Raw genomic sequence first — 17,428 nt, forward strand, 5'->3', positions numbered from 1 at the left:
GTTTCCTTGATTTTGACACCACCAATGGAAATAGTGCATGAGATTAATGAATTTTCTGACCAACGCCATGCTGCTTCTTACTGACTGTATTTAATTGATGCACAAGAATACAGCAGGTTAGAATTTTCCAACATTAAATTATCCAGAATTTCTATAGCTTTTATCGTGTCTATGAGCTGTTGCTTTTGAAGCTGTCTAGTAGGACAGTTAGTTAACTGACTAACTTGCCAAAAATTCTGGAGTGGAACAATGATGCAGAGATCTGATCTTCAATACAAATTGGTCAGTAATGTTGCAAAATTAAGGAAAGCATGGATCTGCAAGGATTTTTACTTATTGATGCATCAAAAACAGCTTGCAGAACCAAGAAAGATATGTTGCTCAGCTCAAAAACAGTCAGCTGGAAATAATCTCAATCAAAGTCCATTTCTGAGGCTCAGATGCAGAAATCCCTTCCAATAAGCTATATCGAGGGAAATGCTTCCTTTCAAGTGGCCAGGCTTTCTTTCAAATACTTTGAGTTGCACACTAATACCTTCTTCGTATAAAGAAAACTCCTGCAAAATCATGGAGTACAAAGGTATCCCATCAGATAAAGGCACCACAGTTGCTCAGCACCAATGTAAAAAAAAATATGAATAACCTTTTATCCAAGTATCAATCCTGAAATATACAATCATAGAATTTTATAGGGCAGGAAAAGCCCATCCTCTCAATCCAACAATGGAAAATTAATTCTGATAAAGTTTGACTTGTAGAATTGGCGAATATAAGCTGTTGATCGTCTGGCTACTCAAAGTTGGATCAAGAAATGTATTCACATAGTTTCTGTTAATTTCCAAAAACAGTGATTCACAAAAGTAGAATGCTGCACTTAATTACAGAGCTGGGCAATTTGAAAGGCATTGTGCTGTGGCATCATTCTACCACAGAATTCATCTCTGACTTCAATTACGATAACAAGGAAAAGAACCATACAACATGAATGTCCTGTCAGAAACATTCAATTATTCCACAAAAGAAGAACAAAACTGAAGCTGCAATGCTGACTTTAAAGGTTCAAATTTAATTTAACTAATCACCAGGAAAATGTAAATCATAAGATTTAATTCTGTCTGACCTTCTTCTTCTAAGTGCCTGCCATAAAAAATAAAAAATCTCTGATACTTAGGAAATGTGTTTTTTTTAAAAACTCTTCCTGCGTAGAATAATAGCATTTACTTTATTTCTCTGAAATATTTTGTCTGTAAAATTTTCCATGAAAAAAATAGATTTTTCTAACCTGAAGTGATTTGCGCAGACATTACTCCAGTGAATGCCATTCATCTGGCTTTTTTGTCATTTACGAAAACAAAATGGCTAAGATCTACTTTTAGATACTTATTGACCTTCTCTATGCAAAATCAGGTAGAGATTGAAAATATGCAATTCAAACACACTGCAGTATAAGTAATATTAGAAATTAATGTCACAAAGTTGGACTTTTAAGCGAAGTAAAGATCAAACTATTAATAATTGAAATGAGCTCTATTATAATTGTTACACCATTGCAATATAGCTTCAACAGTAAACCAGTTGAAGACTGTGTACCTTAAAAATATGGAATTCATCCTGGGCATTGCAATGCTTTGTTCCTTCAAAAACAATTAAAAACTTGATGCTCCTTAAGGAAAACACAAACTAAACCAATTTGTAGCCATATCTATAATTTTCTCAATGTTTTCATTTCTATTTTGTAAAAAATACATTAAATATCTTCATTATAATTAATGTAACATTGAATCATTAGTAGATACTCAATTTGTATGGTTAATAAATACAAGGATACCTTGTCTAACACGGTTAATATGTTCCAAAACGTTCAGCGTTATGGAAAACCGAACTGTTCAAAGCATTATTATAATGTGCTTTAATGTAATACATTCTGTGGTGATATGTAATTACACCACTAGGTCACCAGGGCAGAGCAACAGCCCCTGGAGAGCCCAGGTGGTGGTGCATGGTAGTGGATTACAGCCAGACAATCACCAAATTTACACAACTAGATGCCTACCCCCTGCCACGCGTAGCAGACACAGTCAATAACATTGCGCCGTATAAGGTGTTCTCCACCACAGACCTGAAGGCAGCATAATACCATTCCTTTCTCCAGCAATGGATGTCTCGTCTCAGTGGACCGTATGCCCGCAACAATTCTGTCCCGAATAAGGTTCTCCGCATACTCCAGAGCTGATACTGCTTTAAAGTTGCCAGGTCTTTCAGAGAGAGTATAAAGTCTCTGGCAGACTCCCCTACTTGTTGTGACCTGGTCATGAGCCTGTACCGGGAATGGAGTTCACTATGCCCCTTACTGTAATGCCTCTGTAAAGTGCTCATTGCCTCTTGGTAGGACCTGGCATCTTGTATAAGGGTGGTCTACCAGCTGCGCTTACAGCAGCATTAATAGCTCTTTATCCGATGCCTCAGCACCCTCCACGTAATTCAGAAGGCATCTCTGCCAATGGCCGAAGTGTGTGCCGGCTCCGAGATTTCTGGGGTCAAGCTCCAGCCTGACTGGTCGCAGCACATGGCTAAGCCGCAGTCTCTGGTCCCTTAGGCGTAGCAAGGGCAGACGCTGGGGTACAGGGAGCTGCTGGTAGAGCCTCTGTGGGATGGGGGGGGGGGGTTGTGTCTGCTGGAGGAGTAATCTGGGTGCTTGGGGCTGTTGGCTGAGTCTCTGGCTTTGGGACATTTGCAGCGGGCTTGGGGGGAATCCCAGCGGTAGCATCAGGTCCTCACGGTACTGGGGAAACTGCTGCTGGGGGAGTGATGGTAGCAGTGTCTGCTTTCCTTGGCTCTGGAGTGGTCGGGAATTCTGCAAATATGTGGTGATCGGAGCACAGCTTGTGGAGATCCTTCCACCCGCGCTTGTAGTGGCCCCTTTCTGATCGGACTGGGGTTTAGGGTCGGGGGCGCCTGTACCGGCAAACCCACGGGCAGGCAGGGATCTTGGCCATTTCTTACCTGCCCTATTGTACTTCTGTGGTCTTCCCCACATTTCACCATGATTCCAGTACAGCGGTCCCACGCCATCTCTGTCCTCGGATGCACGTGCATGCTAGTCATCCCCGGATTCCATTCCTCAGGAAGAGCCTCCAGGTGGTCGGGAATGTGCATTGGAGCAGAAGCAGCTTCCATCCTAGTTGCTATGATATTAGTTTATTAAATTGTACTGACAATAACCACACCAGCTGTGCGAGTATAAGACAGCTTTAATAAACTAATATGTACACTAAGAAGTCTTGTCTCTCTGCAAGACGAACCTGGAAGGCTAGACTGTAGCTCTGGACTGCTTTATATACAAGGTCACTGGGATGACCCCTGGTGACCTAGTGGTGTAATTACATATCACCACACATTCCAATCCAATAATTATTTATTATTTTACCTACAACTCTTATGCAAACATGTGCATAAAATATTTAAAAGGGATATATAAAACTGAAAAATGACAAAGATCTTTATTGACAATAAGTGAACATTGTTTATTGAACAAAATATTTGTCTAATGCAGTTTGCACTTATTTAGTCTTCTTTAAATCATGCGTATCTTTTTTGAGAGACAGTTTTATCCTGACCATCAAAGAGGCATGGGGAGTAAAAGCAGAGGGGAATGGGGTCATCCATCTCAATTAAGGGATCAGCTTTCTGGGGCAGGATTTGGAGCGGGGAGAGATAATGCCCATTGGGTGTATAAAGACCACAGATGATGGCCATGTGGTGATTCTGCTGGCTCGGAGATGGTGGCCAGCGGAGTATGGGTGGGGAGAGAAAGGGTGGGGAGATGTCCAAGACGTGGAGAGTGCCAAGTCAGTCACCTGATCGAAATTTAATTGAGCACGCCTTCCACATGCTGAAGAAAAAACTTAAGGGGACAAGCCCTGAAACAAGTAGGAGCTGAAGATGGCAAAGCATCACCAGAGAAGATACTCATAACCTGGCAACTTCTAGAAATCACGGACTTCAAGCAGTCATTGCATGCAAGGAATATGTAACAAAGTACTAAACATGACTGCTTTAATATACATACCATTGCTGTGTTCCAAACATTAAGGACTATTATTTTGCACATTATTTATTACTGTAATTGAATTTTTTTGTATTGCAGTCTATTTGCTTGCACTTTTCTTTGTTTACATTTCTCTATTTTGCGTACATATCTTTTCTTGACTAGTTTTTTTGCACAACTGAGAAGTAGAAATTCTGCCTTGCTTGCAGGAAAAAAGAACCTCAGGGTTGTATGTGATGTCATGCCTGTACTCTTGACAATACATCTAATCTTCGAACTTTGCCTTTCTCTTTTTATTACAGCTTATTATAATAGGGTTGCCAGCCAGCACCTTTGGCCCAGGGTGACAATAGCAAACACCAGAGGATATTTGTTTAAGGTGAATGGGGAAAAGTTTGAGGAAGATATCAGAGGCAAGATTTTTTACTCAGAGTGGTGAGTGCCAGAAGTGCATTGTGGGGGTTAGTGGTGGAAGCAGGTACAATGGGGATATTTAAAATATTCTTAGAAAGGCACATGATGTACAGAAAATAGAAGGTCTTAGGTGTATGTTGGCAAGGGTTAGATTGTTGTGGAGTAGGCTGTGGGCCAAAAGGCCAGTTCTGTTCTGGACTATAATGTTCTACAACTCTCTGTTTTACAACATTCTCCAGGATAGTGCCATTTACTGTGGTAGTCATGTTCATGTTTAACTTAACAAATTACAGGACTTTGCACATAGAACCTAGAACATTACAGAACAGAAACAGGCTCCATCAGTCCTTCTAGTTCTATCTGCTAGTCTTTGGCGCACTTCTGTTGATCTAGATACTGTTGTAAACTTGATAACTTCCTTCATGGTCCACTACATCATCACATTTGGTGCTATCCACAAACTATATTCCTCATCAAAATCATTAACATGGGTCAATAACTGCAGACACGTGGACAATTCCTATGGCATAGCACAAGTCACAATCTGAAAAACAACCTTTCACCACCATCATCCTGTCTCTGCTGTCAAACCAATTCTGTGTTCAATTGGCTAGCTCATCCTGGATGCCATGTTACCTAATCTTCTGGACCAGCCTACTGTGTTAAAGGACTTCCTGAAATCCACATAGATAACTCCAACTGACCTATCCTCATTGATCCTTTCGATCACCTTTTCAACAGCATGTAGATCCTGTCTCTCCAAATCCCCTCTGGTAACATTCCCAACACTGATGTTGGGTTCATCAGTCTGTGGTTCCCAGGATTTTCATTGCAGCTTACTTAAATAAAGGAACAACATCAACTACCCTCCTGAAAGTGAAGAACAGTTTCCAAGATGGTTGGCTTGGCCAGAACTTATTGTAGCTGAATGTATTGGGTTTCAAGGCCACTTCAGAGGCTCCAATAGCTCAGTGGTTAGAGCCCTGGTCTTGTAAACCAGTGAGTTCATTCCTCACTGAGGCCTCATTTCTGTGAGGGGCACTGGACACATATCTCATCTCCAACGATGATACAAATATCTCTGCCTGGGCCCAGGAATACTTTTTCCTTGATTCCCACAACATCCTAGGACACAGCATCAGACCCTGGGGATTTACCCATCATTATGCATTTTAAATCCACCAGAACCTCTCCTTTTGTAATCTGGATAGGTTTCAAGACACAATTATACTTTGCACCATATTCCCTACTCTCCTTACATTAATTTCTACACAAAAAACACAGACGAGTGATATTCATTGAAGAATTTGCACTTCACCCCCATAGGTCCATTTGTAGTCAATCACATTGATTCTTTAGGGGACTTATTCTTTCCATGCTCACCTTTTTAACTCTTAAGAAGCCCTATTCTTTCCCAAATTACCCTTCTTCATCTTGAAAAGGACAGCATTGTTCACTATGAAGGGCAATCTGTGGGTGACTCACAGAAAATAAGGGTGAAGAAAAGTCAAGGTTGGTTGAAAATAATGCAATAGAAATGCATATATTACATGTTTAAAGTATTAATACAATTTAGTGCTTTACTATTGATCAAAAAAAATATTTGATAATGAACCAAGGAAGACCACTGACCTAAAGAATACATAATGAATTATTTTCCAGAACTCGATAGACCCAGGATCAGTACCCATGGATTGGAGGGTAGCTAATGTTACCCCACTATTTAAAAAGGGGGGTAGAGAAACAGCGGGGAATTATCGGCTGGTGAGCCTTACATCAGTAGTGGGCAAAATGATGGAATCCATTATTAAGGATGTAATAGTGGAGCATATAACTAGCAGAGAAGGGATCGGACGGAGTCAACAAAGATTTACAAAAGGTAAATCGTGCTTGACAAATCTACTGAATTCTTTGAGATGGTGACAGGTAAAATAGATGGGGGAGAGCCAGTGGATGTGGTGTACCTTGACTTCCAAAAGGCCTTCGATAAGGTCCCGCATAAATGACTGGCTTCCAAAATCAAGGCTCATGGGATTGGGGGCAAAGTATTGATGTGGATTGAGAACTGGCTGGCAGGTAGAAGACAGAGAGTTGGGATAAATGGCTCGTTTTCTGAGTGGCAGGCGGTGACCAGTGGGGTACCACAGGGATCTGTACTGGGACCCCAGCTGTTCACAATTTACATTAATGATCTGGATGAGGGGATTGGATGTAATATCTCCAAATTTGCAGATGACACTAAGCTAGGAGGGGTTGTGTGCACGGAAGAGGGGGTCAGGAAGCTCCAGTGTGATTTGGATAAATTGAGGGACTGGGCAGATACATGGCAAATGCACTACAATGTGGATCAATGTGAGGTTATCCACTTTGGTAATACAAACCGGAGGGCAGATTACTATTTGAATGGCAATAGATTAAGAGATGGGGAAGTGCAGAGAGACCTAGGGGTACTTGTACATCAGTCTCTGAAGGCGAGCATGCAGGTACAGCAGGCGGTTAAAAAGGCAAATGGTATGTTGGCCTTCATATCAAGAGGGTTTGAGTATAGGAACAAGGATACCTTACTGCAGCTGTACAGGGCCTTGGTGAGACCCCACCTGGAGTATTGTGTGCAGTTTTGGTCACCTTATCTAAGGAAGGATGTTCTTGCAATGGAGGGAGTGCAGAGGCGATTCACCAGGCTGATACCTGGAATGGCAGGAATGACTTATGAGGAAAGATTGCGCAAATTGGGATTGTACTCGCTGGAGTTTAGAAGATTGAGAGGGGATCTCATAGAGACATATAAAATTCTGGCAGGACTGGACAGAATGGATGGAGATGGGATGTTTCCAATGATGGGAAAATCCAGAACCCGGGGCCATGGTTTGAGGATAATAGGCAAACCATTTAGGACCGAGATGAGGAGGAATTTCTTTACCCAGAGGGTGGTGAATCTGTGGAATTCATTGCCACAGAGGGCAGTAGAGGCAGGTTCATTAAATATATTTAAGAGGGAATTAGGTATATTTCTTCAGTATAAGGGTATTAAAGGTTACGGAGAGAAGGCGGGGACGGGGTACTGAACTTTAAGATCAGCCATGATCTCGTTGAATGGTGGAGCAGGCTCGTAGGGTCGAATGACCTACTCCTGCTCCTATCTTCTATGTTTCTATGTTTCTATGAATGAAAAGTGCTTAGGAGTAAGATAGTTCGCAGGAGAGAAAATGTTACATTGCATACCAGGATGAAACAATGAGCTACTGGTAAGCTCATTATATATGTGATGACTTGGTCCTTTTACACAATAAATATTAATTACCAAAAGGATTTATTACGGTATTAAATGGCAAATAACACCATCTAACAATAAAGGATCAGCAACTTAAACTAGTAGGAGGGTCAAACAATTGGATGGCGTCAGATATATTTTAGAATCTTCTATATTTTCATTGTTTTCTACCAAAAGGTTTAAAAAAAAATTCTCAGTGGGGCCAGCATCTGAGGGCAAAGAACAGTTTCCGAGATGGTTGGCTGGGCCAGAACTTATTGTAGCTGAATGTATTGGGTTTCAAGGCAACTTCAGAGGCTCCGATAGCTCAGTGGTTAGAGCACTGGTCTTGTATACCAGAGAGTTCATTTCTCACTGAGGCCTCATTTCTGTGAGAGGCACTGGACAAAATGGCAACTCTCTTGTGTTCCTTACAATAGACTAATTTCTAAATCTAGTACTACGAGACACTAATGGAACCTTTACCTTTACCTTTCAAAGCGTAGTCAACCAGTTTTCAAATTACTTGCTGTTGGTCTCAGGTCAGTTGTTTTTTTTTTAACATTTTATGTTTTTGTCTCATAAATACAGATAGTAAATTCTCTAATATCAAAGTATATAGACAAAGCAAAACAAAACAACCCCTCCCTTTTCACAATGTAAGGGCTCACATTTATGTTGACCATAAAAAATTCTATGCGGAAGTCACTTGCATTTATAGTATAGCCTCATCTATTATTGTAGTTATAGTTAGGTCTCTAAAGAAACCAAATCTGGCTGCCACATCTAAATAAATATGTCATTCTTGTTCTTTAAATTGTATGCAATTTTTTTCCATAGGTATACAACTATTCATCTCAGCCCATCGTGATATATGTAGAGGGGAATCAGATTTCCAAGTAATCATAATACATTTCTTAGCCACTGCTAAGACTATTTTAACACATGAAATTTAGAATTTAATTAGTTTCTTGCTTATTTCAATAAAGTTTCCCAAAAGATAAAGCTCCGGGTCACCTGTGAAGGCCACCCCTGTTAACCTTGTTAATATTTCAATAACATCCTTCCAGAAAGGTCTCATCTTCACAAACACACGACCATGTAGCATGTAAAAAGTTCCTGTTTCTGACCCACACCTAAAACACATCTCTTATATTTCAGATTTCAATTTATGCAACTTCTGTGGTGTGAGATACAATTGGTGCAGGAAATTATATTGTACTAATCCGTATCTTGCATTTATAATTGATGTAATGCTATCCAAGCACCAATCAGACCAGCATCTTTCCATTATAACAACTCCTAGATCTGACTCCCATCTCTCTATTGATCTCTGTAAACCTGGTTTTGCATTTTCATTCTGGAGAGCATAGTACATATTGGTCATAAATTTAGGTGTATTCCCCAGCCAAATTGTTTGTTCTATTTCACTAGTTTCAGGTGGAATCAAGTTTGGCCCCCACCTTTCTCTTAGGAATGATCTTAACTGGAGAAAAAAAAAGAAAGTCCTATTAGCCACTCTATATTTATTTCTTAATTGTTCAAAAGACACAAGAGATCCCTCCAAATAACAGTCATCAATGTACCTTATTCCTTTGTCATAGCATGAATTCAATATTTTGTTACCCAGATACATTGACAGCCACACATTTTTACATAATGGTGTTCTCAATGATATAACTGATTTTTTTCCCAATACACTCATTTGTTTCTTGCCATATTCTAATCTTATGTATTAAGATAGGGTTAGAATCAGATGGGTTTTAAAATCAATTCACCAGCTTAAGGGTTTTCCATGGCTAACTTTTTATTTTAGCTTTATTTAACTTGTAACGTTCACGCTACGTGTGTGTGGAGAAGAATGACATGCACACCAAAGCCTTGAAAAATGAGAGTAGTTTATTGCTATGGCCATCATACTGGCGCTGATGTCAGGGCCCCACATCATTGGAGTGCCAGCTTAGGATTGGCCAGTGTTCCCATCTTCCTGCAGCTGGGATGACGGCCAGTGTCGTGCCCCCACCTAGGACTGTGTGGTCACGGAGTTTGTCAGCCATTTTGTGGCCTGGTCCAAGTCTCCGTGTGCGGGCCGCTACAAACTAACAGAAATGAAACTCCCAAACTTTTGTGGTAGGATGTGTCACAGGTTAATGGTCAAGACCTCTGGAGAATAATCTTTAAACTATTCCACAAAAGGTACCTTGTAACAATCCAGTCATACACCATACCAATTCAAGTGGAGGTGAGGACCATAGAAGGGTGAATGGACAGGGTAAGAAAGAACAAAAAAACCAAACCAGTTGTCACTTCAATTAAATTATAGATTCAGAAATTAAGAGGTTTCTTCAATAAAACATAGGATGAAAGAAGTGCTCTTTTTCAACATCATATAAATGATGTATAAAATATATATGTCTTGCTGGTCTTGGGAAATTGTATGATACAGAGATTGAGATGACATCTTGCTCCACTGATCAACATCAGATCTGGTCATTTTTATGTTTGTGAAAGGGGACTGGTTTCTTCAGTATTTATGAAAATTCTCCTACCAGTGATATATACCGTACAGAAAATCTTTCAAGAGTAAAAATTTAAATTACATTTTTGTATACTCTTAATTGGTATTTGCATACAGCTGGAGGATGCACAGTTGGGCAGTTAACAGAGCTTCTGCCCACAGCTTCAGCAAGAACTGGTGCGGACTCGAAAGGCCAACATGACCTGTTTCCGCTCCGTAAATGGTTATATGGATTGCAAGTGAAAACGTTGAATCACAGATACATCTTGGAAAAAAGGTACCAAGCAAATATTTTACAATTAAAACATAATCACCTCCTCAACAAAACTTTGCATACTTTTTCATAAACAACATCACGTCACACTTACTGGACCACAGAATTGTTGACAATACAAAAAAAGCCCAGTGCAGAGAAATAAATCAGCAAAAAACCTAAATCATGTTTCTCATCTGCAGCTGAAAATTGATATGCACACTTCCATTTGATTAATTTAGAGATTGCTTATTTTGACATGTATTGAACAATCCTTTCAAAAAGGCACATCTTGCAGTGAGATTTATAAATGGAATGAAGTGGCAAGGCAAGGAATACACTATCCAAAAAAAATCAAAAGTCTTCATTAAGGTCAAACTGTGGAAATTAGGTTCATAATAACTTTGTTATCAATCAGCTTGTGTGCTCCTCAGTATGTGGGTCATAAACCTGAAATGCTATCCTATTTAAAAAGTCACTGATGCTTCACAAGCCCTTTTTACACTGGCTAACCTGTAAATTGGCTGTTCAATGAACTGGATAAAGAAGGCATTTTTTTTTCATTCATATTGGACCACGGTTAACCAGTTCTCTATATTCTTTCACACTCACCACCAGGCATTCCCGAAGAGAGAGGCACCTATTCTCCACCGCTGGCATCCATGTGATGCATCCGCTAATTATGATCTTGTATTTAAATAAAGTATTCATGCCTAATTATAACATAATTAAGCATTATGTACAGCATAGTATGAGCCCTTCATAAATCTATATAAACCTTTATAAATTTATAAAGACCATGGGAAAGTGGTATAAAGCACATAGGCACACAATTTATAAAGACCAAGGGAAACCTGAGTGATGGTGGACCTGCCTTTTCAGAATTCTGTGTGGGAGAGAAACCCCTCCATGTGTGCTCCAGGCATACAGCCTTTTCTCTGCTGCACGGAATTCTGGGAGGGTAGGTCTGCCATTGCTCGATGCGTGTATTTCATCCTCGACTTTCCCATGGTCTTTATAAATTGTGCACCTGTGTCTTTTATTACCGCTACCACATTCCCATGGGTCTTTATAAATTGTTTTATACTGTTCTGTGATGAATTATATTATAATGATTAGGCATGATCAATTTTGTTTAAATATAAGATCATAATTCATTAATCAGGATTTAGTAAATTGAATACAAAGTTTATACTTTCTTTTGAATCTTTTATTTCCTTCACATTCCTGGTCTCACACAAAAATGTCATCAGCGCGCCACTAATTTGTCTCTGAATATTCCATGTCCCTTTTACATTAGGTTAATCAAAACACAGGCATCTGACGACCCAGGGATGATACTGCCTACCTAGGAAGTCCATTCCGGCATGATTTGATGCTTGCATGGGAATTAAGAGCCATTCACACTGAACCCTTAACCTGTATATTGGCCATTAATTACTAGGATAAGACTCCAGTGTGAAAGGGGCTACAGACAATCTGATCCCTATGGTAATGAGATCATTAACTGTCAATGACATTATTGAACAGTAGGTTAGGCCTGAGGGGCTCTACTCCTGCTACTATATTTTTGTATTCTTGGGTGAGCAAGGTGGTACACTTCCTTGAGGACCTTCAGTGAATGCAGCTGGTCCTCCTTACCAAGAAAATAAAAACCTGAAAGGTGATGGTGTGGATTTGGAGAATGAGAGAGATGGAGGAAAGAGGATCATGCTTTAGTTCCACTTGGAATCCCACAAGCAAGACCTGACTCAGGCCATGATATTGGTATGATGATGTGGTAATAATCCTGTCAGAGTGCCTGATCCTAACCAACAGCAAAATGGTTAAAATTTTAACTTGAGTAGAGTCATAGATTTAAACAACACAGAACTCAGCCCAATTGGCCATTCCGACCCCGGCATCTATCGAGGTATATCCCATTTGTCTGCCTAAGGCTGATATATCTAACTTCCCATCCAAGTACCAATCCAAATGCCTTTGAGATGCCATAATTTCATCTATGTCTACATCTGGCAGCTTGTCTATATACCTACCACCTTCTGTGTAGAAAACTTTTCCCTTAGATCTCCTTCAAATTTCTCCCCTTCCATCCTAAACCTACCACCCTAGGAAATAGACTATCTACCATATCCATACCCCTCATAATTTAAAAAATCTCATTCCTCAGCCTCCTATGTTCCAGTGAGAAAAAACCCAGTTCATCCAATCACTTGTTGTAGGTAAAGACCTTCACACTGAGCAATGTCCGAGTGATCTCCTTTCTCTGTGCACTTTCTATTTCCTTCCTGTCATGTGGTGAGCAAAACTTCACACAATACTCACGTAGCTTGTGATTGATAGCTTCAATTTTCATTCTTCTTGGAAAATTTTGCTGTACAATGAATGTAAATAAAAATGTCTTGTTGTTTTGTACTTTTTTGAAAAACACTTCTGCTATTTAATTGCAACATTTGGAAAGTGTTGGTTGGCAAATGAGTAATGCTGAGTTGACTGAGACAGTTTATGGTTGTCATAATCTGCATGGTATTCTAGGAGAAGGGGACAGCATTTTCAATCCATTATTTTAAACACAATGCACTTTGGAAGGCAGGAGGTGGCAACAAAACTTACTGCTTCCCTCTTGTGCCAACAAAATTACAGATGGTGCAGGGAGTGATGAGAATGGGAAAGAAAGACAGAGTGGATTGGGATGACTGCAGTGAGATCAAAAATCTGATTGTAATTTCCCTCCACATGAAATTGACAATGAGCAGAAATTTCAGTGTTATTTCAAAGAACTAATAAAAACAAAAATGGTTTCTCCAAATCAAGAAAGAAGTGTAAAAGAAACAAAGTGCCAAAGCCTTTCAATGGCTCCTGTGAAATTTAATATGAGAATATGAGACTCGTGCCTACAGAATCCATAGTGGTTAGCAGAATGCCTTTACTACACCAGTGATCAGGACCAGGGTTTGAATCCTGTTAGGAGTTTGCATATTTGCATGTTCTCCCCATGTCTGCATGGGTTATCCCTGGGGGCTCTGGTTTCCTCCCACCGTTTGAAACATACCAGGGGTATAAGTAAATTAGGTGTAAATTGGGCACCGCGGACTCGTGGGCCGAAATAGCATGTTCTGTGCTGTCTGTCTAAATTTAATTTTTTTTAAAATGACCAACACAACACCAGGAAGACTGGTTTTTCAGGAAAAGTGCAAGAATTAAACATAGATAATGATGACTGTTAATGTGCGATTGCTATGTGTGGTCACAGAGAAGGGACAAAAGAATGGAGAAAAGAAATAGAGAAAGGAATAGATGAGAGGATGAAAAAAATCAGGTCAAGAAATTCCTTCTAGATTGTTGGGTGGTGAGGGTGCGGGGTGGGGTGGGGGTGGGGAGCAAGGAAAAAGGAATGGGGATGTTGGGGAAGAAAATTTTGCTTTCTATCTGGGAACAATTCCATTGACAATTCTGTTTTAACAAACAAATACCCTTGAGAAGTGGGATATTTAAACTATTGGTTCACAATTGTATATTCAGTAGTTTTATTGCAATGATTTGTGCAACCTAAATACCACAATAAAACCCATTCATTCTCTGGTCACACAGTGTTAATGGACTGGAATTAATGAGCTTCATGTTCCATCAGTGTGTATTGTGTTGCTGTCGAGTGCTGATAAAGGAATAGAAAAATAGACATTTAACAGAGAAACTCAACTTTGCTTTAAGAAAAATATCAATGTAAACTGCAGCTATCCAGAGACTGCAACAAGAATGCTGTAAACAGCACAACTTCCCTAAAGCTGGAGTGGAAATTAAATCAGATGTAGTGGCCATACAGCAATTTAGCCACAACAGTTGGCCTACCAAACTGTCTGAAAATGCAGTCAAGGAATAAGTGTTAGAATCGGAGCAAGGCATTGCTATGGTCTATAGTTCAGGTTTGAAATTGTATTGCCTTCGGGTAACAGGCAAACTGCTTTTATTTGATGTACTCGAAACATGAATGACATTGCAGAAAGTAGGATTGTAGAAGCCTGGCTCCAATTTTAAGATACTTGATTCAAAATGATCTGCTGTCGTGCCTGGACTTGGTTATATGACCATTGTTTATGTTTCACACTTATCTCCATTTTGAGAAAGACTACAGATTCTATATCACCTTAAGTTCTTGACGATAGGTTGATTTAAACAGGATCTTAAACACCCCATTGGTGCTCTGTGGACTACTGCAGCAAAACTGTAACTCATCTTACCTGAAGGAATACAGCCATTGCCCCTGCAACATCATTTCTTCTGAATGCCAAATCCGTGTCATCATCGTTAGGGCTTGACAGATAAATCTGCATCTGTTTTTAATAAAGGGACAACAAAAAGTGAAGTATTTACAGGGACTATTTTAAATAGATATTTTCTGCACTTCACTTTCTGTGTTAAAATTCCAAATGCTGCAGTTATAAAAAATCCCCATGAAGCAATTAAAAATCATGCAAGCCTTCAGTAAAGCCTTCATTCATCAATGGAATTTATATCAGTTAAGACACACACATATCCAGCAACCATGACCTCCAACACTCTACAGTTCCAGCAGGATACCTTCTCATGAGAGAATGAAGAACACTTTGCCAAAATGACCTTCTGTTAAAATTGTACCATTAGGAAGATAATTTTATAGCAGTAATTAGATGTGTTCAGTTAATTACTCCAGATAAAAACACCTTTTGATGATATTAATGCAAATTAGAGACAGGGGGGGAATAACTACAACTTCTAAACTATAGGCACTATTCTTTATATTAAAAAGTGCCATACTCCGGGTACAAATTATGCATTTACACATCATTCAAATACTTGTTTATCAGTTAAATCATTGCTTTTCAAACATTGCTATTAATGGCAACCAAAATGAGTTGAAGACACACGATATATTCTGTCAGGTATATGTACTTGGTTATCAAAAACAAAATTGTACTTGCAGTGTGCATGCAAAAGTACCCTTTCGTCTTTTCTTGGTTGCCACTGGTGTGTTTCCTCACTACCCTGCCAGTCAGCCATAATACAATCACGTTTCAAGAAATCATCCGTGCCATTATACCATTTTTAATACTGTCAAACAATGAAAAAAGTAGTCTATTTCTTAATTTTTGATATATTTTATATTTTTAAACTCCTTTTGCAGGAGGAAACCACCTTTTCTGTCCCAATCCAGCCGATTGCAATTTCGAATTGCAGGTTCCACTCAATCAATATTTCTCACAGGGCATTTATCCAACTTTACTTTCAAGACAATTGATCTAGTTTAGTTCCAAGACCAACCACCATGTCTATATATCCTTTCATTTTTTTTTCTGAATAAATACCACTGATTCTCACTCCAAATCCATTTTGGATTCCAGAAAACACAAAGTGCATTTTGTTTTCTTGGCCTTTTATGACTTGCATGGCTTGGTTTTTCTGATAATTCACTGACACAAAAGGAAGCTCCAAATGATGCAAGCTTGAGCAGATTATCAGGGCTTCATGAAAAACAATGTTTTGTTAAAATATCACCTTCTGAATCACGACTACATTTTGCTGCTGGGCAATGTGCTGTGGAAGCAAGTTCCCAGGTTCGGTGAAACTTCCAAAGGGAACTTAAGAGAGAATTATGATTTTTGAAATGGAATCCCACTCTCATTCACGAACACACTGCAATATGCACTTGGAAGAATAGGGTGATCATTTTGATGACAGCTCTTCATTTTGCCATTGCTCTGACCAAAGTCCTTTCCCCCTTGCTCTGAACCCTCAACAATTCTCTCCTCTCTCCTATAATCTTAATCAGCAGGAATGGCCACCGATCATTATTATTTCACCACTTCTTCTCCTCTTTTCAAGCAGTGTCTTGGAATCAATGACGACTTACTTCCATTCTGATTTTGTGGTTTCTGAGATGGTTGATGAAGCTCATGAGGGAACCACAAACTCATCTACAGATGGATGCAAGTTTCTTGGAGCACAAAGATCCTGTGTAATTGAGGAAGGACTAGACAGTCAGTTGGTTCATGAAGTAATTTAATCCTTTCATTGTGAATGAAGCGTTTCCACATGTTCCCAATAAATGGCCTTGAAGTTCTCAATATCATCCCAAGTGATCTACTCAACTGTGGGTGGTTATGGACAGAAGATAGTTTATTCCATTTCTTCAAGGAAACTTTGAGCATATATTGAATCTTTTTCTCTATCCATCTGGTAATCTTCGTCCACCACAGTGTTTGGAATAGATCATCAGTTTTGGAAGTCTGGTGTCGGACACACAAAAGATTTGTTCAGTCCAGTTGACTGAGCAAAAAAACTTGGCCTCAATGCCAGTGATGTTGGCCTGGTATTATTTTGCTCATCCTTTTTGCAACTTTACACAATTTGACTAAGACAACTTTGAATGTATTTTTCCAATGGCCTCAAAGTCCTGCTCCAGCTCTCATTGCACATTGCTGGAGAGGGGTCACTGTTGTCTGTTGGTCCATGAGTTTTGTTTCAGGTCTGAAGTCTTGATCTTTAAGTCACCTTTAACTCAATCAATTAAAGGTCGTGCAAGCAATGGCGAATTTCATTATCAACATCACCTTTGCTGAGAGGTCACTCCTGAGAAATGGAAAGTTTTCTAGTTCAAGTTTATTATCATCTGATTCTAAGTACAACTCAATGAAGCAGTATTCTCTGGTCCTCAGTGCAAAACATGTCCAGACATAACACACATCCCATCAATATATACACAGGACATATATGCATGTATAAAAATAAATAAATAGTAGAATTTCAGAGGGTTTGATTGAGTAGGTTCATTCAGTTGTTCACCAGTCTCACTGCCTGTGAGATTGTTATCCAGGGTTTTGTTAGAATCCTTTATGAAAGGAGGGTAATCTGGTACCGTCGGGGCAGGTTGGCCTTGTGGATGTTGTGTGCAAGTACCATCCTCTCACT

General features: G+C 39.5%; 1 protein-coding gene across 1 annotated transcript in view; it reads right to left on the reverse strand.

Annotated features, from left to right (window-relative positions):
• LOC138764115 (receptor-type tyrosine-protein phosphatase gamma-like) overlaps window positions 1-17,428 on the reverse strand; it is a 735,396-nt gene that overhangs the window by 286,779 nt on the left and 431,189 nt on the right. The window contains exon 5 of the mRNA XM_069939515.1: window positions 14,722-14,814. Coding sequence (XP_069795616.1) covers window positions 14,722-14,814 — 93 coding nt within the window. The remainder of the gene's footprint in view (window positions 1-14,721; window positions 14,815-17,428) is intronic.

Source organism: Narcine bancroftii, chromosome 5 (assembly GCF_036971445.1).
Source record: "Narcine bancroftii isolate sNarBan1 chromosome 5, sNarBan1.hap1, whole genome shotgun sequence".
In the NCBI taxonomy this organism is placed as follows: Eukaryota; Metazoa; Chordata; class Chondrichthyes; order Torpediniformes; family Narcinidae; genus Narcine; species Narcine bancroftii.